The sequence below is a fragment of the Zingiber officinale genome, chromosome 4B (assembly GCF_018446385.1).
Source record: "Zingiber officinale cultivar Zhangliang chromosome 4B, Zo_v1.1, whole genome shotgun sequence".
NCBI classification, from domain to species: Eukaryota; Viridiplantae; Streptophyta; class Magnoliopsida; order Zingiberales; family Zingiberaceae; genus Zingiber; species Zingiber officinale.
Genome location: NC_055993.1, coordinates 83,647,999 through 83,671,951, shown reverse-complemented (window position 1 = coordinate 83,671,951; position 23,953 = coordinate 83,647,999). Strand labels below are relative to the sequence as shown.

Sequence of the window (23,953 nt, the reverse complement as noted above, 5' to 3'; positions counted from 1 at the left end):
TTAAGTGAGTTGTCAGTAACTTACTTAATTAGTGGACATTCGTAATCTTAAACATAGGGAGACTAACACACTCATGATAAAAAGGAGCCCATAATGTAATTTAGGATTGGTGCGGTAGTGCGGTAATAACTCTCTAGTGGAATGAGTTATTATCGATGAACTTGAGTTGTGTGTTCGGGGCGAACACGGGATACTCAAGCTCGTCGGAAGGCCAAAACCAATTTCTCCTCTAGGTCCCTGTCGTAGCCTCATTATAGCCTCAAGTCCATCCAAATGTAAGGCTCTTCTTGGTGTCCAAGAAGGGGGTCGGACCATTGCTTGGTGACCAAGCAATGGCCGGCCACATCCTCTTGAAGGGGCCGGCCCTATAGCTTGGTGACCAAGCTTGTAGGGGCCGACCATAATAATTCAAAAAGGGAGGGTTGTTTTGAATTTTTAAAATCTTCTCTTTGTAGAAAACTATAAGTTTTAAAAGAGATATTTTAATTTTTAAAACTTTCCTTATTTGAATTAGGCCACATGTTTAAATAGAGAGTTTAAAAGATTTTAAAACTTTCCTTTTTTAACCATCCTTATGGTTTAAGAAAAGAAAGAAAAAGAATTTTTAAAATTTAAATTTTTTATCACCATGTTTAAAAAGGAAATTTTATAAGAGAGTTTTTTAAATTTTAAAACATGGTTTTAATTTTTTAGAAACTTTCCTTTTTTTAACTCATACTTTAGGAAAGAGAGCTTGTAAATTTTATAAGAGGTTTTCTTCCTGTAAAATTTAAAAAAAAATTATTTTTCCTTTCATTTTAATTGTGGCCGGCCACCTTGCTTGGTGCCCAAGCAAGGGCCGGCCAATAGGATTAAACCAATCCCAATCCTAAACCAAATAGGATTGATCATAATCATTGATTGGTGATTGATTCAATCAAGAGGAAAGAAAAAAAGAAAAATAAAAAGGAAAAAGGAAAAACTCTTGGATGATTTTATTTTTTGTAAAAGGTTTTTCCTTATTTGCCTTGGGCAAGTAATATAAAAGAAGGGGTGAGGGGGCTTCATGAGACACAACTCTTATTCTTTTGCTTGGGTGATCTCTTGGTGGCCGGCCCTCTCCCTTCTTCCTCTCCCTTTGCTCTCTTCTCCTTGGTGGTGGTGGTGGCCGGATTTTAGAAGAAGAAGGAGGAAGCTTTTGGGTGGTGTTCATCTTGGAGGATCGTCGCCCACACGACGTCCAAGGCGAGGCGAGGAATACGGCAGAAGATCTTGAGGTCATTAGCTTATAAAGAGAAGGTATAACTAGTATTTTTCTTCCGCATCATACTAGTTATTTTTCTTTGTATGAATTCTAAATACAAGAGGCAATTAGATCTAGTTTATCGAATTTATTTTTCGATTTTGTGTTTTCTTCTTTTTCGAATTTGTGATTCGATTGTTCTTTTTGGTTAACCTAAAGTTATTTAAGGAAATAAATATTAGCTTTCCTTAAAAGGCTTTGCCTAGGCGGTGGTGGTTGCTCCCATATCCAAGAAGGTCATGTGCCTCGCCATGCAGTCCTGGAAGCCAATTTTGAAAATTAATATTTATGGAATTAATAATTTAGGTAGATTTGAATCAATAGTGTTAAGTTCCGCTTGCGATTCAAATCTAAACCATTAAGAACAGATAAGTTAAATTTGGAATCAATGATGTTAAGTTCCGTCTGCGATTCCTGATTTAATTTCTAAAGAACACAATAGGTTATTTAAGGAAAGGTTCGACACTTGTACAAAAATTTTTGTACAGTGGAACCAGTACGTTTTCCTAGGATTAACCAACAATTTTGTCAAAGAAGACCAAGCCGATGCGAGATTGCAACAAGTAAGTGCCCAGCTCGGACTGTTTGTGGTAGTAAAAGTAGTGGAATACCTGAGGGGTCAGTGAAATGTTGTGCACTCGGAACAACACTACCACGCCACACAGTAGGCGGAAAGAGTTAGGGACGAGCTGGGTGAGCGGGACACGGAAGTAGTTGCAGACCTCGGTTATGAAGGGGTGAGCGGGAAATCGAAGACCGGCCACGAATTGGTCTCGAAAAAAACAAACTGTGCCGATCGGCGGGTCGTTGGGCCTGTCGAACGGGGAGGCTAAAACTATTTTATGGTCGGGTGGGAGGTCAAAGGTGTTTATCAGACTCGCAGTGTCGCCCGCGCCGAACCCAGTCTCCATGGTAGCGTACCAGAGACCGGGAGTGGGGTCGGACGGCTGCGAGGAACTCGTCATGGCCAGGAAACGAAAAGGCAGAAGGTTCGAAGGGAAAGATGGCCGGAAAACACAGAAAGATGGAAAATACGATGGCGGAAAAGAAGCAGTGGGAAAGCAACAATGGAGAGGGAAAGCTTACGAGAGGGAGAAGACCACCACAAGGAGCAAGGAATCGCTGCAGCAAAGAGCTGAGGATCGCCGGAGCATTGGACACAGAAGAACCGCCGGGGCAGAATCGTCGGAGAGCACGAAGAAAACACAGAGGAAGAAATGGCGACGCTGAGGCTTTATAAAGATGGGCGCGCTCGACCGGAGCCATCGAATCTAGGGCACGGGACTCAGAGCGCACATCCGACTGTTGAATTCGAACCTCCAAACGTCACATCAGCAACTGTCACCTCGGACGTGCAGTGACTGCGCCGGCGACACGTGACACCCTCCCACAGGGCAGCATTTAATGGGTGTGGGTGCGTGCTCGACCTTAATGGGGGTGATTTACGTGTATTCCGAGGATTAAAAAAAATATTTTGAATCAGATTATATAGCTCAAATTAGGATTAAAGAATTTCATATTGCATTTAGTTTCGGACCTAAATCAGATTGAATTATTTATAAAAAAAAATTAATCCGATCCGATCCATCCGAATTGACATTCATCACTAAGAATATCATAAAACCCTAAGGCCCAATATAATAATTTTTAATTATCTTATAATTAATTTTAAATATTAATTATAGTATATGTTTTAACTAATTTTTAAATATTATCAGCTAATATCTAATTGAAACTTAATTGAATTCTAAAATAATGATAATAAAGGCATTTTAGGAAACAAAGATCCTAAGGTCATTTAGAATAAAGCATTTTCAAAGAATAAAAATTATATAAAAATAATTATGCAATTGCCTTTACATTTTATATCTAAAATAATTTGTAAAACTATCCGAGAATATTCCCAAAGTAACCAGAGCATAAAAACAATTAAACAATTAATTACTTTTTTTGTTAAAAAAAAAAGGAAACTATGCCATGAGTGAATTTTAAACCTTTGTTTAACGATCAAACTCCATAATCATCGAGTCCACAGCTTAGTTGATGGCCCTGGCATCCAAAGATTAGTTTTAGCTTATTTCCCCTTGCATCGTGTGGCAAGGGATGAATATGTTCATTCCTCGCTAGTCTATTTCAAAATTAATACGAAAGAGATAAATCATGATTAATGAAAAGATAAGTGGTAGATGAGGTGAGTTTATACGGATTAATAGAAATTTATGCCCCACCAACCCTAAGATTCAATTCCAAAATCTTTGTGATAATCAACTTAACTGACCAACTCAAACATCTAATTACAATACACAGTAAAATATTTTCACCCAATAAAAAAAATATAGGACTATATATAAGGTGTATTTGAAGTAATACAAATTAAATATATTAAAAAACAATATGATCAATTGATAAAGTTACTATATGTGACTTAAAAGTTGCATATTTGAATTGTGAAAATAACATAGATTCAATATGACTTAATCCTTCCTTGGAATTTTGTCAACCTTGAAATTTTACATTGAGAGCTATCTTTGTCTTAATTCAATGATGATAAAAACGAAGAAAAAAACATTGAAACACAAGGGACTTCATTTGTGAGAGAATACTATCTTGTAAAAAGTATTACAGCATCTCCATATTTGAGGATAACAAAACACTTCAATGCTAGTTGATTTTTTTTTTTATTGGATTGTTCTGGATTCAACATTTGCAAAGGAATATAAGGGAAATTCAATAATCATAAATAATCTAAAATTGCTTACTTCCACACCTCACTAAGCTAAATCTTCTCTCTACTGAAGTTGGCCATAGCTTCTATGCATTCTTCTATCTATTACCATTTGGTAGGCCATTATTTTTATACTGTCTCACTATTCACACAAGGCTCCTATTAGATAGATGTATGCCCTCATGGATGATGAAAAATGGTTCGTTTCTTAAATGAATAGTTCCAGACAGTTGCTTGAGCTGATGCAAACCCAGTAATACTGACATGATGTATATGAAAGCAGTCGGTAGTATATCGAGTTTTGTCGCCATCAGTATTGTGGAACGAAAGTGCCAACGTAGCCAAATCCGACGATTATGAAAGCGATTGCTTGAAGATAGAGGTAGATGTAGTAATGATTTTTCCCATTGGCCAGGTCATAGCACCCACAGAAGAAGAGGTAGATTCCAGTACATAGCTCCATTAGATGTAATCTGTCATTGAGGGCAAGAGAAGGAACATGTCAATGTAATGTTATTCAAATGAAGATTGTCCTCGAAATGTTATTGTAACCTTCTCTCCTAAGATTTTTTTTTTTTAAGAATTTGATCAGTGAGTGAAAACAGCAGGGAATAGATGAATTGTGATTACCTGTCACCAATTCTAAGCCGTGGCTTCTTAGATGCTTTAGATTTTTTCATTATATCCCCTAGCTTCTCAGTAACCACCCATTCGTTGACTCTTCCTCCTGCTTCCAGGAGGCCACTTAAGGTTGCTTTTGTTCTATGCAGAGACATGACGTTCTCAAAAAGGACCCAGAACATCAGCAAGTGAAAAGACCTGCGAGGATCCATCGAGTGATGGAACTTTATGATTTAGCCAAAGAGATGACAAATTGTGTCTTCAAAATAGTATAGTGAAGATGTATAATTCCTTGAGTTCTCATACCTTGGTGTTCCAACAGAATTCAGCAGTGTAATGACTGAAGGAATGTACACTAAGCCCCACTTTGGTATTTGTACTTCGGGAACAAAGACAGTCATGGGGATAACAATGCAGTAAAATATGAAGGTCACAATATGACCTACAATCTTCCGGATGAAGAAAAAGCTGTATATAACGTAGATCTTTGTCCAGAGAGTCACTTTCTGTATTCAGAGAGAGACATTATTTATTCATTTATTTATTTTTGGTCAAAATTTGTAGAACATTAAGTATTTTTCAATAGCAATATTGAAAGGCAACTGACCTTATTCTTGCAGATCTCCAACAACATTTTCCTGAACAAGTTTGCTGGGCCACAGGACCATCTGTGTTGCTGATGGCGGAAGGCCTTGAAGGTACTTGGTAGTTCACTTTTGACCTTCACATGTTAAATAAAACGGATTAAGATATCATCTAAATATTATATTTACCAAGTTCGTGTTAGCAAATTGGTTTAATCACGTGAAAGCAACAGTATCCGCATCTTTCTTCTGGCATCGTCCAGTTGTTAATGCAACATTCAAAGTGCATCAATATTAAATATGTGATTTAGTTCATGCTTACTATCTCATTCAAATTTTACTAACTAATCTCAATAGTTAATGTATATACCTCGAGGTCTTTAAGGAATATATATTTCCATCCCTTGAGGCTTGCTCGAATAGATAAATCCATGTCCTCTACAGTCGTTCGGTCCTTCCAACCTCCTGCCTCATGGATAGCTGACATCCGCCACACCCCTGCAGTTCCTGTAGAAAAAATCTGCTCAAGCCTATGGAACAAACCTTTACCACTTGAGCATGATCTCTAATCCTCTCTCTTAGCTTATTTCACAATTTTAATCAATTCCAGGTGCGTTTAGAACTAACCATTGAAGCCAAAGAAGCCATAGGTGGAGGATCCCACTTGCTGTTCAACAAAGAAGTGGTAATCCAAAGACATCTCCTGCATCCTTGTCATCATATTTTCATTCGCATTGACTGCAGTAAATTAAGCAATGCACTATTAAAATAATTGCATTTTTCTGGATGTGGGGGCATGATGCCGTGTTTGATGTAGACTAGATTAGATGAATAAAATTGAGAAAAGAAGAATGGAGGGAGTAAAATACAGTGTCGGTGGCACGAGACGATTAGTTAAGATGAGGTAGCAGTGAGTATACGTTGTACATAGGAAAAGCTGTAAGAGGAGCCAGGAGGGAAGGTGAAACTTAAAGGTGATTTCGGCAGTACCAAAGCGAAAAGATAGGTTGGATTGTTTCTTCGTTAACCTTCCTATCTAAAGCTGCGGGAATCAGAAGGCAGTTGTTATCTAGCTGCTCACTAGGAGGAGAAGAGCAAGTAAAAGTAATGTAAGGAAATCTGAACAAGAAACGACAAATTTGAGAGGAAGGAACAGATACTGAAGAATTTATTAATCACAAGCTGCTGTCGCCGGAAATACAGGCACGTGATGTGTCAGTATCTCGCAGTACTAGAATCTTTTACCCTGTCTTAGTAGTAAAATAGAATTCTAACTATGTTAACACCACCCTTTGAAGTGTGTTTTACAACTTTTTTCATGTGATCTTGGATATGTGGACCTTTGAAAGCATATGCATCAATGTACTATGATGGCCTAATAAGTGTTTTAATTGTGAACCAATCTTATGTGACAATGATAGTGATCAAATCAAAGCATGAAATGAGCACTTGATCAGACCCCAAAAACAAAGGTATGCATCTCACCAACTAAGTCTATTATGTGGGGCTTATGCTCTACTTTGTAGGTCCTTATGCATCATATGTCTTTAACAGCAAATGCCTCTACCACCCTTTCTAATCAGAAATACTCGTGTAAACAAAAATAGAAGAAGAAGAAAGGTTCAGAATTTGTGAAAATTTGTTTCTATTTGTTAGCCAATGGAGCAGCATAATCCAGTGGGAACCACTGGACCACTGTGAATAAGCCTGCCACATCCATGACTGTCTGCTCCACATCATAATAATAATAATCACAATCATAATAGGTAAGATCACCGACACAGTTGCTTGATCTGACTCCGAGCTACTCTGCCTCTCGTATAATTGACTACCTCAAAGGGACCACTTCCCAACCCGGCTCCATGTGTCTTATAGGCTATAAGATACAAATATGTACTTAGTTTCTTCTCCTCATACAGTAAAACACCAGTGTTTTCACTGAAACGAGAAAATCTGACCAAACTTTTCTGGAACAATTTAAACTTCCGTAAGTTAATCTTTCAGACAAATAACTCTTTTTTGGCTTCACCAGGTAAGAGTGATTTTCTTATGTGTTGAAAAAAGATTACTTTTTTGTTGAAGGACAAGACAGGAGTGAAGGGGTTGTACCGAAGGTCCAGCGGCCCTGGACGAGGGCGACCTTGGGGTTGTGGATGAGGAAAGGGATGGTGCGGAGGAGGAAGTCGGGCTCCGGCTGGAAGTCGGCGTCGAAGATGGCGACGTACTCACACTCCTTGACGTAGTTATGCGTGAGCCCGTGCCGGAGCGCGCCCGCCTTGTAACCCACCCTGTCGTCTCGGATCGCGTACTTTATGTTCACCCCTTTGTTCGCCCACTTCCGGCACTCGATCTGCACCAGCTCCTGCCATTTCAACCAATTATCCGAAATGCTGTCAGATCCATTGCAAATTCATGCCAAAGTTGCAAATTTTATTTTTATTAGAGTTTACAAATTACAGTAGGAAAAGTAACCAGAGAAAGTAAATTGAGGATGAATTTCAAGTAGAAGCAAAATCCAAAATCCCTGAAAAGAAATGTTTTTTTCGCCAGTGATTGTCGGCGCCAATTGCCAATAAACAGGAAAAGGTCAAATTAGCCAGAGAGATGCGTTTTTATTCGCAAAGAGGGAAAATAATTACAGAAGTGTTTCAAAAAAAAAATACACGTCGCTTTGTTATTGGATAGATCTGGTAATTTTTAGGGAATAAAAAAGGAATTTTGTAATATTAATTTGATCTCGTACCTTAATGGACTCATCCGTGGAATCGTCGAGCACTTGGATGATGATGCGATCCGAAGGCCACGAGAGTCCGCAGGCCGCTCCGATCGAGAGCTGGTAGACCTGAAAAAAAAAAATCAACGAGATTCAAGAAGTGCGCGTTGGGAAGTAACGGCGGAAATTTAGGGCGGGAATCCTAGGCGACCGACGGCGGACCTCTTTCTCGTTATACATTGGGATTTGGATGAGCACCATGGGATAGGCGGAAGTGCCGAGCTCGGCGTCGTCGCTCATCAACTCCCACTTGTATCGCTTTTCCGGCTTCCGGCCGAGGAGTCGGACGGCGCTGATAACGACGGCCATGTAGACCTTCTCGACGAAGAGCATCACCGACAGGCTCAGGCAGATGTACACCGCCAGCTGCAGCAGCGGCACGACCACCGGCGCCTTCACCTGCTGCCACGCCGTCCACGTCTGATCCCGCGCCTGGATCACGCCCGGGAACATCGACGCCGTGGAAACCCTATCCATCTGGACCTCGAAAAAAGGGGTTTTCGTGCAACAGGGCTAAAAATCCCAAAATGCAGCAAAAGGGTCGGAGCAGGACAGAAGCGAGATCGGAGACAGAGAGGGGGCACGAACTCGTTGTTCAGGTAGAAAATTCCCACTCTCCGTCACCTGCTCCACACACCATTAATGAGCGAAAAAGGACCTCCTTTTCCTTTTACAAAACCCACCAAAACCAATAGCGCAAACGGAAGAGGAAGCAGAACTCACCAGATGCGGAGAAGAGACAACGGAGCGCGATCTATCGATCCCCGACCTCGTTCCTCGCTCTTCGCCTTCTCCCTGAGCAATGCAAGCTCAGTGATAGCCGAGGGAGGGAGGGAGGGAGGGAGGGAGAGAAACCCCGGCGTGTGCCACAAGGGTTCTGAGCACTGCCCTTAAATAAACGCTTTGTCTAACTCCACATGTAAATTAATTAATAGATTTAAAAAATAATAATACTGAAATAAAAGAAATTAATATTGCACCAAAATTCTAGTACATAATCTTAAATTTGTTACAACTTTCTGGCCCTCGTTCCAATATTTTTACCAAAATAAAATTATATTTCTTTTTTTTTACCATAATTTTTAACAAGTATTTCTTCTCGTAATTATAGTCTTGCTTAAAATTCTATTTCCAAATATTTCAGAAGTTTTTTTAAAATGGTAAAAAAATCATAATGACCCTCATTTGTTCTAAATTATCAAAGTGGTCATTTTTATTTTTTTTAAGCAAAAACAGTCATCCCGATAATAACTTAGGTACAATTACGGTCTAAACCCTAAAGTAAGTCAAATAAAAAATTATACAATAGAGGTGCTTTTATTACTTTTGTCCTATTTTTAATGCCAACTAAATTATTTGAATAACTTTCCATAAATTTTCAAAAAATAAATATGAGCACATTAAACCATTTTATTTCTGATTCGAATAAAATGATTAAAAAAAACAAGTTATTTGGTCTAAAATAATTTACCATTAATTATTATAAAAATACATGTAGTTCCCCGATATCAATAAAATTTAGCTTTGAAAATTAATTATAAATAAATACTTGTAATTATTATACCAAAACGAGAAAGAAAATAAAGGAAGAAGTTAAAACATTAATTTTTCTCTAGTATATTTTTCTATTTTGTTTTAATTTTTAAAACATGTAATGAGAAGAAGAGGAAATAAGATATTATTTTTTCTATTTAATTGATATTATTTTCTCTGATTTAATCTCATATTTAATATAAATAAATAAATAAATAATAGGATAGAAAATGATTTTTTTTATAGTTGGAAGAAATCAAATCTCCAGCAAAAATACTAAATTTATTTGAAGAATTAAAGGATTAAAGTCTTTTTAATATGATGAGAAAATAAAGCTATAAATAAAAAATAATTTTTAATAGTAAGGAAGTTAATTCAATCTTCTCTCAAAGGAGTCAATAATTTTCATAGCATAATTAAACTGTTTTTTAAATATTTTTCAAAACAATATCAAAATAATTAATTTAAACTAAAATTGAAAATATTAGTAGCTCTCAATCCATTCCATAAAAAAATTTATTAATTTTACCCCTGGAATATTTAATAAGAATTCCATAGTAGCTAATTGACAACTAGCAGTAGGTTCAACGACTATAAAATTATCAAGCTGTAATGCATAATAATATATATGACAACTTACTGTGTACTTTAAAATGTGAATTTTTTTAAGGCATATTTATTTTCTATTTTACTCCTTCTATTAATGTTTTTTAAAAATCCAGCTTATAATATGGTGTTATTCTTTGAATACAGTGCCATAATTATGGACAGTAAGGATTAAAAGAAAAGGTAATTACGCTTTTTGAAAAATATGAAAGTTAAGTGAGTTTTTTTAAAAAAAAATACAATTTTAATGAGCCCCTTCATCAATTAGTGTAATATATTTTAGATGAATGGACCGCTTATCATCTATTTTTGGTAAATAAATTTTAATTATTCATAATTCAAACTTGACAATTTGGGCACTCCAATATTCCATAATGAAAAATATTGAAAAGTATCTCATCCTATTTTTTATTTAAATACTTTACTTTGTGGCTGTGCTAATATTCCCCTTCTAAAAGAACAATATGATATATGAAATTTCCGTGGGATCTAAGAGATTATTTCTAATATTTGAATTGTGATCTTTTAATTGTAAAATAATAATTTTACATTATATCAAGGCTTCTCTTTTTTTTAAATACTATTATAATAATAATAATAATAATAATTTTGATTTAAATTATAATTATAAATAGTTATTATGTTAAAATAAAAAATAGGATAAAATACTTTGTTTGTAAATACTTCAAATGGAAGACACTTCCCGGCGCAAATCATGGCGCGTTCCTTTCTGGGCAATTTGACATTTTTTTATATTTATTTATTTATTTATTTTGTTTTGAGTGTTTTTCAGTGTGGGCGAAGCTCTAGTCAATCCATTCGGCTGCATCCCAGAAAAATTAAGTCAAAGCAAATCAACATGTAGCTCGTGTCGGCACATCGAATGGGTCCGCTGGTTCTTCTCATTGAGTCAAGTCGGACACGAGGGAGAGCCGGAGAGAAGAGAAAAAAATAGTTCAGTTCAAAATTTTATGAAGAAGTGTACAGGAGAGGGTAGTGAGCTTTTGGTCCCGAGCTCGATATTGGGGTGGTTAGCTTATAGTGAGTTTGGTCGCGAGTGTAAATATTTCGTGTTGATTTTGATATAGTCAATTAAGTCAAGTTAGATCCTATATATTTGGTCATTATGTGTAAGCATATAAAAGTTTAAGAACATAAGAACTAGGTGTTGGATCGAAAAGAATTTAGATATCTCCACAATTGCATGATATTGTCCACTTTTGATCTTTCCCATGTGTTTCTAATATGGGACTATATTTACAACCTTGCAACCCCAACAATCCCCCCCTCAAACAAAGGACCATAGGCTTCCCACGTCCGATCCTCGACCCACCAGGTCTTCCTGCCCCTCGGTCCACCTGACCTACTAGGACTTCCTTACCTAGTCGCAACTAGGACTTCCTGACTGGTGTCTGGTCCTCTTGATCCGAACATAGGAGCCCCCACTTTCTTTGTTCGAGGTCAATATTGTACCCACATGACTCAATCAGACCATAGCTCTTGTGCACAGTCATACCAATTGTTGGATCGAAAAGAATTTAGATATCTCCACAATACCATGATATTGTCCACTTTGGACCTAAACCCTTATGGTTGCTCTTGGGCTCTACCCAAAAGGTCTCATGCCAATGGAGATATCTTTCTTTTATAAACCCATGATCTTTTTCCATGTGTTTTCAATGTGGGACTATGTTTACAACCTTGCAACCCCAACACTAGGGTCAATTAAGTCAAGTTTAAGAACAGAGGTCCGAGCGCCCGGAGCATATCTTGGCGCCCGAGAATGGATAAATTCTTATCCCTTTACCGTTACATAGCCATTGCATGGAGAAAGAATTTGGCTCGCGAGGGGTGCCCGGAGAGGATCTGAGCGCTCGAACCGCGCCACATCAGCAAATGACTAGTTTCGACCAGTGAACTATAATAGAGTCCTGATTTTCTTCATTTGTAAAACACTTTGGCTATATTTGGTTGGGTGTAATGTAATGTAGCTTGTAATGTAATCAAATTTGTAATGTAATGTAATGTAATCTTGATTACATTACTACATTTGGTAATGTAATGTATGTAATATTTGATTACAAGGGTGATTATATTCTTTTGTTTGGTGTCTATTATTTTTTATAAGCAATATAATTTGCAATATTATAAAATGACAAAAATATCCTGCGGCCTCTACTGATGGCCGCTGCACCTCTGCCGGAGCTTACGGCAACCAGTGGCTGCCGCCGTTGGCCTCCTCCACCGTTAGCAACCACTGATCGTCGTCGCCCACCGGCAACCGACGACAACGACAACCGTCGGCGGCGGCGGCCAGAGGTGGCGATGGCGAGCGATGGTGGTCGCCGGCGGGCGGTGGTGGTTGCGGGCGGCGGTGGCGGCGGTGTGCGGCGGTGGTCGTCAGCGGCGGGCGGCAGCGGCTGCCGGTGGCGACAGCCGGTGGTGGTCGCCGGCGACCGCGAGTGGCGGCGAGCGACGACGGGCGCGGTGGACTAAGGATATATTCGACATTTAAATTTTGGTTAAATGATGACCTCATAATGTAATTGAATTACATAATATTTATTTTGTAATCCAGATTACAAAACTTCAATATCTTTTGTAATTAAGATTATATTACATTACAAATTTAAAATTAAACCAAACAAAAAAATCAACCTTGTAATGTAATCATGATTACATTACAAGATAGATTGTACCCTACCAAACGTAGTCTTTATGCATTCGGGATATTTCACTCTATTTTTCAAAGTCTATGTTTTTAAAGTTCTATACGAGTTTTCTCCGATTTTGATTTGTATCAAAGAATGAGTTGATTAGTTGAACTTTATTTACCTTAGATTGATAATAAATACTTTTATCTCGTATTATGTTAACTTTGTTTTTATTAAAATATTTATCTTAATCAAGTCGAAAGTTTTAAGAAAAATATACTTATCTTTCGGGATAGTTCACTCTTCTTTTATGATTCGCATGAAACCTTCAACGAGCTCGTGGTTAGTTTACCTTTATTTTTAGTATAATTCAGTTTTTTTTTTAATCATGTTAAAGAGAGTAAGAATATAAGACTTTGCTATATTATCCATCTGGTGCTTTAAAATTTAGAGTTTAGATAGAATTTAAGATTTAAGAATTAAAAAATTAATTACAAAAAATAACATAAGATGTATATCATCTCGAAAAAACCAAAGATATAATAAGATGCTAAATTGATAGATGGACCCAAAAGAGAGTTTATGAGGGTTTACCTCATTGTTGTTAAATACGACAATAATTGAATAATTTGAATTCTCGTACGTTTATTCTTTATTTATTATATTTATTACGGATAGGATGATATTTGCGTGCTCCTTATTAAAACTCTCGAATTTTATATATTTTTATTAAAAATCATAAAATTCTAATAGTACAATAGTATCAATTTAAGATGAATCTCATGCCTCCATGGTCATAAGCATAAAGTGACTTAGTCTCGGGTTATAATATAACGGTAGGATATCTAGATTATCACTTATGTATTTATAGTTCAATTTTCAACTATGATAAATTTATAGGATTTTTTTTTCTAAATATTGAATTTCTTAATTATCCGCCATCAGTGCTTCTCATATAGAAATTTTTTATAGGACTTAATTAGTCATTAAGAAGGTTAACGCAATTTATGATTGATAAATGATTTGACATAGTTAGCCTACTCAAGTCGTCAAACACTCTTGACGGTCATAAATAATTTAAATTATTCTATTATTATTATTTTTAAAATGGAAGTGTCGAGTAATCTGTAATTAGAAATTTTTAATATTTATTTATTTATTTTTCATAAAAGAGAAAGAGATTGAGAAATATTTTAAATAGAATACAATCGATTATGGAATAGGTGAAATAAAGATTGTTAGATATTTTTTTTATGATGGTAAAATTATCCTATGCAGAATGGAAAAATTTTATAAAATGCTGATTAAATTTTTTATATTATATAAAGTTGAATGTTAAATTATGATTTAAATATATGAGTAAAAGTGAGAATTATATAGATAAAAATATTTAGGAGGAGGTAGGGAGTGTTAAAAATGGATCCGATCAACTAATCCAATCCGAGTTGAATCAAAAAATATCAACTTCAGATTTGAGATTTTCATATTCGGATTGGGGTTATGAGTTAATTAGGTTCAAATTCATTTCGGATTAATCCTGGTTGATTTGAATTTAGAATTTAATATTTTTAGATTTTAAAAATTAAATTAGTTTATATATATAAATAGTAGAATGTTAGTATAATAATAAAAAAATATTAAGATAAAAAGTAAAAAATTATTGACAAATTAAAATAAATCGGATTGATCAAGTTTAAATTTAGATTTAGGATTTTTTTAAGAGTTCAAGTTGGAACGTAAGACCACCCTAGGTGGATGAGAAGTTATAGAGGTAGATAATAAATAAATAAATAAATATATATATCAGACAAAAAGTCAATTGCATCAATTAAAGAAATTCGAAAATACACGCTTTATTTATTTATTTATATATATATATATATATATATATATATATAGAAATGATATGCTGCGGACAAAGCCGAGCCGATCGCTGCGGACTTGCCTTCCTGATCGGTCTACAGACCGATCAGGGAACCGATCATTTTCTGATCGGTCTACAGACCGATCAGAAAGGCAAGTCCGCAGCGGTTCGCACGGCTTTGTCCGCAGCATATCATTTATATATATATATATATATATATATATATAGAAATATTATGCTACGACGCCTTATGTGCGGTTTTGCTGCGGTACTTGCCACGTCAGCGGCCTGGACCGATCAGGCTCCAACCTGATCGGTCTGGGAGTCTCCTGATCGGTCTGTGGATCGATCAGGCCCTAGGCTGATCGGTCCCCAGACCGATCAGCCTCCAACCTATCCACCTAAAAATCAACACAAAAAGGTAGGGGATCGGTCTGTGGACCGATCCACCTATAGCCTGATCGGTCCACAGACCGATGGGACCGATCAGCCTAGGGCCTGATCGGTCAACAGACCGATCAGGAGACTCCCAGACCAATCAGGTTGGAGTCTGATCGGTCCAGGCCGCTGACGTGGCAAGTACCGTAGCAAAACCGCACATAAGGCGCCGCAGCATAATATATATATATATATATATATATACACACAGAAGTGATATCCTGCGGGACTTAAGATGCGCGACTGTGCGCGACGTCGACGCGGCATGCCCTCTGGACCGATCAGGACATATCCTGATCGGTCTGGGAGGCTTCTGATCGGTCTGTGGATCGATCAGGACATATTCTAATCGGTCCGTGGACCGATCAGGATCTGTGGACCGATCAGGACATATCCTGATCGATCTGGGAGGCTTCTGATCGGTCTGTGGACCGATCAGCCTATAGGCTCCGCATGCCGCGTCGACGTCGCGATCCGCCAACGAAGCAGGCGCGCACAGTCGCGCATCTTAAGTCCCGCAGGATATCACTTCTGTATGTATATATATATATATATATATATATATAGAGAGAGAGAGAGAGAGAGAGAGAGAGAGAGAAATATTATGCTGTGGCGCCTTATGTGCGGTTTTGCTGCGGTACTTGCCACGTCAGCGCCCTGGACCGATCATGCTCCAACCTGATCGGTCTGGGAGTCTCCTGATCGGTCCCCATACCGATCAGCCTCCAACCTATCCACCTAAAAATCAACACAAAAAAGATAGGGGATCGGTCTGTGGACCGATCCACCTATAGCCTGATCGGTCCACAGACCGATCAGGCTTCGAAGCCAACTCTCACAGAGAGTTGGTTGATCGGTCTGGGGACCGATTAGCCTAGGGCCTGATCGGTCCACAGACCGATCAGGTTGGAGCCTGATCAGTCCAGGCCGCTGACGTGATAAGTACCACAGCAAAATCGTACATAAGACGCCGCAGCATATATATATATATATATATATATATATATATATATAACAAAAACTGCTTCTCCGTTTTTAATTTCCTTTTTCTATAAAAAATATTATTAGGACAAAAATTAAAGTGGGTTGCTAATTAAATATCAAAAGTACCTATATATCCATGTTAACCTATTTATTCTTTAAATTTATATTTTGATTTTTTACATTTAAAAAATAAACATCTAAAATAATATTTTTTTCAATTTCTCTTTTCACTTATTTTTTTAATTTTTTTCTTTTCACTCATTCTATAAATATAATAATAAAAATAAGAAAGAAAAAAATAATAAAAACTTAAAGATAATAAAATTTTTAAAATAATTGATGTAGTATATAGTTAAAAATAATTATATAAATTTAATAAAATAAATTATTTATTTTAAATTTTAGATACAATAAAAAAAAATTGATATAAGTGCTCTAAATATAAACATGTTGTTCTGGAGAAACAACGCACGAACAATGCCCGCTTTTGGCTGGGCATTCTGTCGGTGCGTTGTTGAGTGATATTGATACAGGAAAAGGATGAAAACGCAATAATTTTTTTTTTTAAAAAAAAATTAAACTCAATTTACTAAATAAATTTTGTAATTATCATAATGAAAAATATAATTGAATTTAAAAGCTAATTTAAAATTTAAAAAGTAATTCAAGAGAGGGAAAAATATTTTTTTAGGGTCTTAAGTATAACTTGAATAAATATATATAATCGTTGGTAAATAAATGAAATGATTGCAAATAATCTAAAAGACTTAAAGGTTTGTATCAAAGTTGTAATTTTATAAATTATAAGAGTAAATTACATATTCTCCAGAAAAATCCGAGCTAAACCAAGCCAACATATTTAAATTAAAATTTACAATATTAATCTAATAAAGATGTAATAATTCATTAAATAATTACAATATTAAATTATGATTTACAATATTACAATTCAAAGTAGGCTTTTTTATTAGGGTGAATTGAATTGTGAGAAGATTCATAGGGATGTGCAAATTCATATATACAAAATATTAGAAGTGTATTCAAATCAGACATGAACCTCTTTTATATTGTGAACTCTTAAATTTATGATAAATACTATTTTTTACTTATAAAAAACAACATATATAAATTTAATAAGGAATACGATATTTAATTCAATTTAACAATTAATAATAATTACTAATAAATATCAATAAGTAACCCCCAAGAGTGCAGTTGAGTGGTAAAATACTTACGAGCATACAAGAGAATCAAAATTAGAATATTATAGAGATGGATTACTTTCAAAATTTTGTATCTACTGAACAGTGAATCTCATGATTACTTATTTAACATATCTAAATTTTAAAATACTCAAATAAAATTTGGATTGAACGGAATAATAATTGGAGTAAAAGATGGATTCGTCATTTTAGCGGCCCTCAAAGAAGGTCAGATACTTTTTAGAAGAAGTTAAATTATAAAAGTATTTGTCCTAGTACATATAATGACCCTTTGCAATGAGAAAATTATGCACAAGACATTTTGTATTGTTGGAAATTAACCTTAAGATTTATTAGAGTAATCATCCATGTAAATACCGACTGTGTTAATCCATGAAACTTGAAATGAATAATAGCTATGGCAAATGATTATAACATTCATCCGTTCAGTATCGCCAACCTCCTGACTAGATACAGTAAATTATAAGGAATTTTTGATTAACAATAATATCACATACAAGGGATAAGGATTGAAATGGTGACACCACTATTATATACTAACTAACTTCCTATCCTACTTGAAATGAGTAGTAGTGAAACTTGTTGATGTGGTTGGATAATACTACACAATCTTAACAATTATGTTATAAAATAATAATAATAATAATATTCGATAAGTAAACCAAAGATTTTTAAAATTTTAGCAAAGTCATAAATTTAGTTTTATATAATAATAATACTTCACCCCAAAAATCGCATTCTCGTTCCGGATTTCCGTCATGATTAACGTCTAACAAAATCCAACTTGAAAATAAATAAATCGAGTCGCTAATTAAAAACCGCATTTTTCGGAGTTGAAAACACGGCGCTTTGCCTACCTTTTGGCGGCGCGGCGCGGCGCCTTGCAGCCAATCTCGCTGTCTTTTTGTGTTCCTCCTGCGTGGAGCGATGCGTGAAGACGAGGAGTCGTATTCTACTTATTTTAATTTATATTTAGTTACAAAAAATGTTAACAAATTAATTAATTAATTAATTAGAAAAAGGTAGTCAAGGCGATGAGTCATGAGTCTCAGTTAATGTAATCCGCTCCTCAATTAATGGCGAGCAATGGGTCGATTTGCACGCGTGGATTATGCATGTAACAACGCTCTTTTGTTTCTCAAGGTCTAATTTTCTATGCGACGTTAGTGCATACGACAAAGTCTATTTTGTTTTAAAACTTCCTTCTTATTTATAAATTTAATAAAAACTTTATTGATACAATTGATAAATTTAAATACATATATATTCAAATTTATTTATTTACTTTAACCAGTTATTCAATTTAATTGATCCTAATCGAGCCTCCGTATAACTAAATTTGCAAAAACAAGTCAAACATCATCAATTGTCGAAGTTTAGTCGCACACAATCTTCGAGTTTTAGACACGATTCGTCAGATATTCTTTTTTCCAATACTCGAGAAAAGTTGGCTCTACAAATAGGGCTATAAATGAACCAAGCGTTCGTGAACAAGTTTAATGTTCAGCTTGATAAGAACTTGTTTGTGTTCGTTCAATATACATAAGATTAATTAAATAAACAAGCTTGAACACATATGTGTTCAGCTAGTTAACGTTCATGAACAATGTTCACGAACCATATTTATTAATAAAATTATTTTCAATATCCTAAATAAAATAAATAAATAAATTTAAATTATCAATCAAATAATTAAAAATTTCAAACAATCTTGAATTGAGAGCTTGATAATATCTAAATGAACCAAACTCAAGCCAAGCTCGAACCAAGCTCAAGCCAAGCTTGAATTGAGAGCTTGATAACATTTAAACGAACCAAGCTCAAGCCAAGTTTCAAACAAGCTCAAGCTCATAAAAAATAAACCAAACCAAGCTTGAACACTCATTTCAAAAGTTTAGTTCATTTTAAGTTCAGCTCGGCTTAGTTATCTTATCAAACAAGCTTGAACACCTCAAAACTTGACTCGGCTCGACTTGTTTACATCCCTATCTACAAAGTACAAACTTACTACAAAAAAATATCATGCCGAGAATTAATCAAATGAAGGGAGAAATAAAAAAAGACAAAGCATTGTTTCACATGAACAACGAAAATAACATGACCATCCATACTAATCATATGGTGGAGCAACAAGGGTCATATATAAGTGTCATCTTTTGATGCTGCCAATCGATCTACAAAGCCGACAATGTTTCCGTCGCCAAATCCCTGATTGAAATTCTGTAAATCAAGATCCCAGGGCTCGTCGAATCGAGTGGCAGTATCAAACATGTTGGAATCTTGATCAGTGTCATACCACGCTTCGCCGCCTCCATAACCCAATGATCTTGGTCCAGCTTCAGTGATTGCTTTCCACACTTCTTCTTGGTCAATAATGGCATTCGAAACTGGAAGATCTCCTTCAGTGAATGCAAAAAGATGGTCAGAAACACTTGCGATGGCGGTATCAGGATTTGAAGGCACTACTATGTTGGTATCAAGAAAAAATGGAGCTAATGTGTCGTCTTGAACTTGATCCAGGCAATCAGTAAGACTTTTCTCGCTTGCATGAAGTTCAAGTTTTTCAATCGAACCGGACAAAATATTATCAGGATTTTCTTTGCTCAGCACATGTTCTTCAGTGCTGTCCAATGTAGGAGGAGACGATGAAGCATCTGCAGTGCAATGCCTATTGCTTGCGCCCGAATCCATGAATCCAATTGAAGCGGTGCTGCTGGAGCGAGTGTGCTTAAGGAACTTTCTTCTTGCCCTTGAAGACGCGGTACCATTGTCATTGTGTTCCTTGAAGAGCGAATGTGCTAAGAAGGAGATCATCTGTTTCTGCCTCGTCTCTGCTGATTGCACTCTCTGATTCACCGAATTCATCAGTTGAATTGTAGTTCGATTTTCATTCTGCAAACTCGCAATCTCTTGCAGCAGTGCTCTCTTATCATTCCTGAGCATGTCAATTTCACCGACCAATCTATCCTTCTTCGCCATTTCCATTGATGAACCTATTTGAATATGCAAATGGTGTGCTGGATACGACCTACGCCTGTTTATGTTTCTTAACAAATATTTCTTTCCTTTCGTAAAGGATTCATTCGCAAACTCCCATCTATCAGCATCAATCTTGTGGAAACCCTGAAGAAAAAACCCAACAAGATGAATTAACATCGGGTTTAAGATACTAGCATTTAAACCTAACAAGAACTTGATACTGTGTGCAAATAAAATAGGACAGAACTGACTTATTGACCAAAGTGATTCAAATTCTTTAGAAAATAATGCAGACAACAATTCTTTCTAATAGTATCAATCGGACACAACAAAGAATCTGGTTTACCTCAAAACTAACAAGTTGGCTTACTCATCAAATCATGTTTTCGATCCACTTTCGTGAAGTGATTTTCTGGAATAATTTAGTAAAAAAATGCGGTAAAAATCACATCCACACTAACATGTTTTTGCTGTAGAAATAACAGAAGCCTATACACATTCACAAGTCCATGGGTAGGAGCACTACTTAAACATGTTTTTGGAAGTCATACAGAGATTTCTATGTTGGGAGTCTTCATCTACTCCTCACACTCAGAGACCCACACTAAACTCACTATACCACACCCTCATTGATATGAGTAAACAAATTTTGAAGTAGTTGTATCAGACAGTTACATACACACACTTGCCAAGCTTTTGTATTCCAAGTAATACCATATATTTAGTCTTAGATGTTATGTAAAATAATGTTTCCCTTAACCAATTATGCAAATTTATAACCATTGTTAGAGAATGGTCTCTTGTCACTATGAAGAGCTTACTTATTAGCAATATTCTAGAACTAATACACCACACAGATTGTGAACAGAAGAGAGAACACTATTTTTTGTGCAGGAATATTGGTAAGAGAGAAAGAGATTGTCAAGATGAAAAGGATGAGATTACAGTGTCAAAAGAAGTGAAATTGAGATTTCAAAGGTAAAGTATATGAGTTGTAGAATCTACATGCCTTGACCATCAGACTAATGGTTGCCTGTACGATATGGAGAAATCACATTCTGATTCATTGAAATCACATTCTAATGTAAGAGATTTGTCTCCACTTTCTGGAATTTGCAGTCAGACCTAACATCATTTTTCACTATTTGTATCAACCATAAGTCAGTACTGCTTGGAGTTGGTACTTGCAGCAACTACCCATACCTAAGAACTAGGATTTATGTACTGATCATGAAACCGATATCCAGCTAAGATGATTAAATCATATTCTCAATGCATATTCTTTAGTCCTAAGTTGCATACAAATCTGAACTTCAACCTTTAGTATCAGCAGTCGCTGCTGATCTTTAGATTGGCAAATCCACATTGTTGGCCATAAACGACTTGGTATTTGACTCAATTATATAGTCAAAGAAGTTTCACTCTTCCTCATTAATTACTTGAGTCAAGCACTTAAAAGACTACACCATTAGGCATCTTCTCATATTCTTAACTATTTGTCTTACAAACTTCTGTAATACTTCCATTGTTCCAATTAAATGTAGACTTAACAATTACATCATCAGCACTGACAAGGGCAACATCTCCAATTTCTGCATCAGAACATTAACCCAATGTCATTTCAGAGAATTAAATCTTTGTATTCTCAAAACTTTTTTTTATACTCTCATTTGTGTTAGTAATGCCCTCCAACATAGAAGCTCAAATTTGATTCCAGTGAGAATCTAAGAAGCCTAAAAAAAGGTTTTTCATTATGATTTGCAATGCTTTCTGAGACATGGCTATTGTCAACCATTCCAAAAGTTTGTTAAATATAGTTTGCTTAGTCTCGAAGTTGAACCTTCAAAGTAAATTTGGTTCAGAGGGCACATCAATCATATCCCTTTCGAGTTTATATTTGTTAATTGACTAAATTGAGGGATATGCAAGAGCTACTCCTCAAAGAGCTTCAGTACCTCTCAGCAAGATCAGGATAACCAATTTTTTGAGAAGAAAACTTATAATCTCTATGAAAACCTCTATTTCTCTTGTATTGTTCTATCATAAAGCACTTTGAAAACTTACAATCTCCATAAAAAAACTCTATTTCTCTTGTATTTCTCTATGATTAAACACTTTCAGATAAATTACCCACAGTTAGTCACTACCTCAGATCTAACAAGTGAGTAGTGACTTGTTTACTTCTTCACCAGATAACTTTTCAAACTATGGGAGAGTCATAAGAAGAGAGACTTCATAGTATCTCCTTAATCAATCAAAAGGCGAACCAATAACAGCTACTTCTACATGAAGAGTAGATCAAAGAGATCATCTTTCATAGACCATGTGAAAAAACCTGAAGGAACAGGCTTTTAAATAACTACGGCAGTAGCTAGAGAAGTATTAGATATTGAAAATTTGAAACAACATTGAATGATCGAAAAAAGATAAGACACATTTTGCAGAATCAGCCCCGTTTCTGAAGATGAGTGAGCATTCAACGAAAAAAAACACAAGCATAGTAGATGACAACACTAGCTACAAATAAACAGTTAATCTAATCTTATATTGCAAGTATTTAGGTTTACCTCACGAGAAGATACGCCACACTCCAAATTACAGCCAATTTTTGGCGCCTCTCTTAACATTTCAATCTCGTTGGCGTCGGCACCGTAACAGATGTAATTTCTGATTGATTGTCTTATCAAGTACTACATAAGGATTACAGGAAGTGGAGAACACACTATTTGCCCGTTGACAATTGATTACAATATAACCTAATTTAAGATTCCACTGAAGTTCCCGCTAACTGGGTGCTAAAAGAAAGAACCAAGTTGCTTTTGCAGTTTCAAACAAACAACATTTCAGAAAAAAAAACACCAAAAACTAAAAAGAATAATTGCAATCTTAATTATCCCTCTGCTATTGAAGGATACAATGTCATCTTATTAGCCCTCTGCAGCACGCAATCTACACAGCACCAATACACATCATAAAAGAATACAAAAGGAACCACATTTGGGGAGAATTTACAACAGGAAAGGAGGAGTAATATACAAGGAGAATAAAAGAATACAGAAAAAAAAATGAATCGATACGCACATAAGTGTTGAGCTGGCGGACGAAGCTAGAGAAGTTGTTGTGCTTGAAGTGCCCGGGAAGGACGGTGCAGGCGAACTCGACGGGGTCCCACACCACGAAGCTCCGCCCGGCGGGGGACCAGGAAAGGATGGCGTCGAAGGCGGGGTCGTCGACGAGTTCATAGGTCTTGGATAGGAAAGGAGGAATAGGGGCGGTCCGCAGCGCCTCGAGAGGCTGAGGGATTTCCTCACCGCCGTCACCTCCGTCGCCCGATTGGAAGGAGAAAGAAACCAAGGGGAACGGGTCGTCGCTGCGAGGTTCCTTCTTTGGCCACGCGCGCGGTGACTGAGAGGCGTCGGCAGCCGAAGACGTGGAGCTTCTAGAATCCATCGGAGGGAGATTGAATTTCGGAAGAGGGAATGGAGTTGGAGTGGGCTCACTGGTCGGCCCTCTCCTTATATATATACTCCTCGCAATTAAAAATCATCGCCTATACCACTCAATGCACGGCACGTCGTGGGAACCAACCGTTATAAGACACGTACGCAGAATTGCAAAGGGAGCCACGGATCTGACAGCCGTGGTCGGCAGATATTTGTTCTGTATCTTAGCAGCGAAGGAAGCGGA

The 23,953-nt window shown here is 36.3% G+C and overlaps 2 protein-coding genes across 4 annotated transcripts; both read right to left on the bottom strand.

Moving 5' to 3' along the window:
* Window positions 1-3,917: 3,917 nt before the first annotated feature.
* LOC121975333 (probable glucomannan 4-beta-mannosyltransferase 9) lies at window positions 3,918-8,846 on the bottom strand. The gene is made up of 10 exons (XM_042526919.1): window positions 8,709-8,846; window positions 8,148-8,609; window positions 7,956-8,054; window positions 7,322-7,574; window positions 5,840-5,950; window positions 5,583-5,719; window positions 5,236-5,349; window positions 4,935-5,134; window positions 4,638-4,826; window positions 3,918-4,480 (listed from the first exon to the last, which is right to left on the bottom strand). Exons 2-10 carry the CDS (start codon window positions 8,460-8,462, stop codon window positions 4,318-4,320), a joined length of 1,581 nt encoding a protein of 526 aa, XP_042382853.1. The 5' UTR covers window positions 8,463-8,609; window positions 8,709-8,846; the 3' UTR covers window positions 3,918-4,317.
* Window positions 8,847-19,319: 10,473 nt separating this feature from the next.
* LOC121975332 (heat stress transcription factor A-3-like) lies at window positions 19,320-23,888 on the bottom strand. 3 transcript variants are annotated; one of them, XM_042526917.1, is made up of 4 exons: window positions 23,348-23,485; window positions 23,182-23,215; window positions 22,834-22,945; window positions 19,320-20,410 (listed from the first exon to the last, which is right to left on the bottom strand). In XM_042526917.1, the coding sequence occupies exons 2-4, from the start codon at window positions 23,187-23,189 to the stop codon at window positions 19,424-19,426; spliced, it is 1,107 nt and encodes a 368-aa protein (XP_042382851.1). In that variant the 5' UTR covers window positions 23,190-23,215; window positions 23,348-23,485; the 3' UTR covers window positions 19,320-19,423. The 3 variants fall into 3 exon arrangements, with proteins under 3 accessions (XP_042382851.1, XP_042382852.1, XP_042382850.1); XM_042526918.1 differs by having other exon boundaries at window positions 22,834-22,933; XM_042526916.1 differs by lacking the exons at window positions 22,834-22,945; window positions 23,182-23,215 and having other exon boundaries at window positions 23,348-23,888.
* Between the last annotated feature and the right edge of the window lie 65 nt (window positions 23,889-23,953).

Bases quoted from the DNA above. Each gene is read 5' to 3' on its own strand.
- LOC121975333 (XM_042526919.1), bottom strand. From the start codon at position 8,462: ATGGATAGGGTTTCCACGGCGTCGATGTTCCCGGGCGTGATCCAGGCG. The intron at 5,951-7,321 runs GTACAACCCCTT...AATTTACTGCAG, and splicing joins CCAGGGCCGCTGGACCTTCG to TCAATGCGAATGAAAATATG. The intron at 4,827-4,934 runs GTATGAGAACTC...GGATCCTCGCAG, and splicing joins AATTCTGTTGGAACACCAAG to GTCTTTTCACTTGCTGATGT.
- LOC121975332 (XM_042526916.1), bottom strand. From the start codon at position 23,716: ATGGATTCTAGAAGCTCCACGTCTTCGGCTGCCGACGCCTCTCAGTCA. The intron at 20,411-23,347 runs GTGCGTATCGAT...TTTTTTCTTCAG, and splicing joins TCCGCCAGCTCAACACTTAT to GGTTTCCACAAGATTGATGC.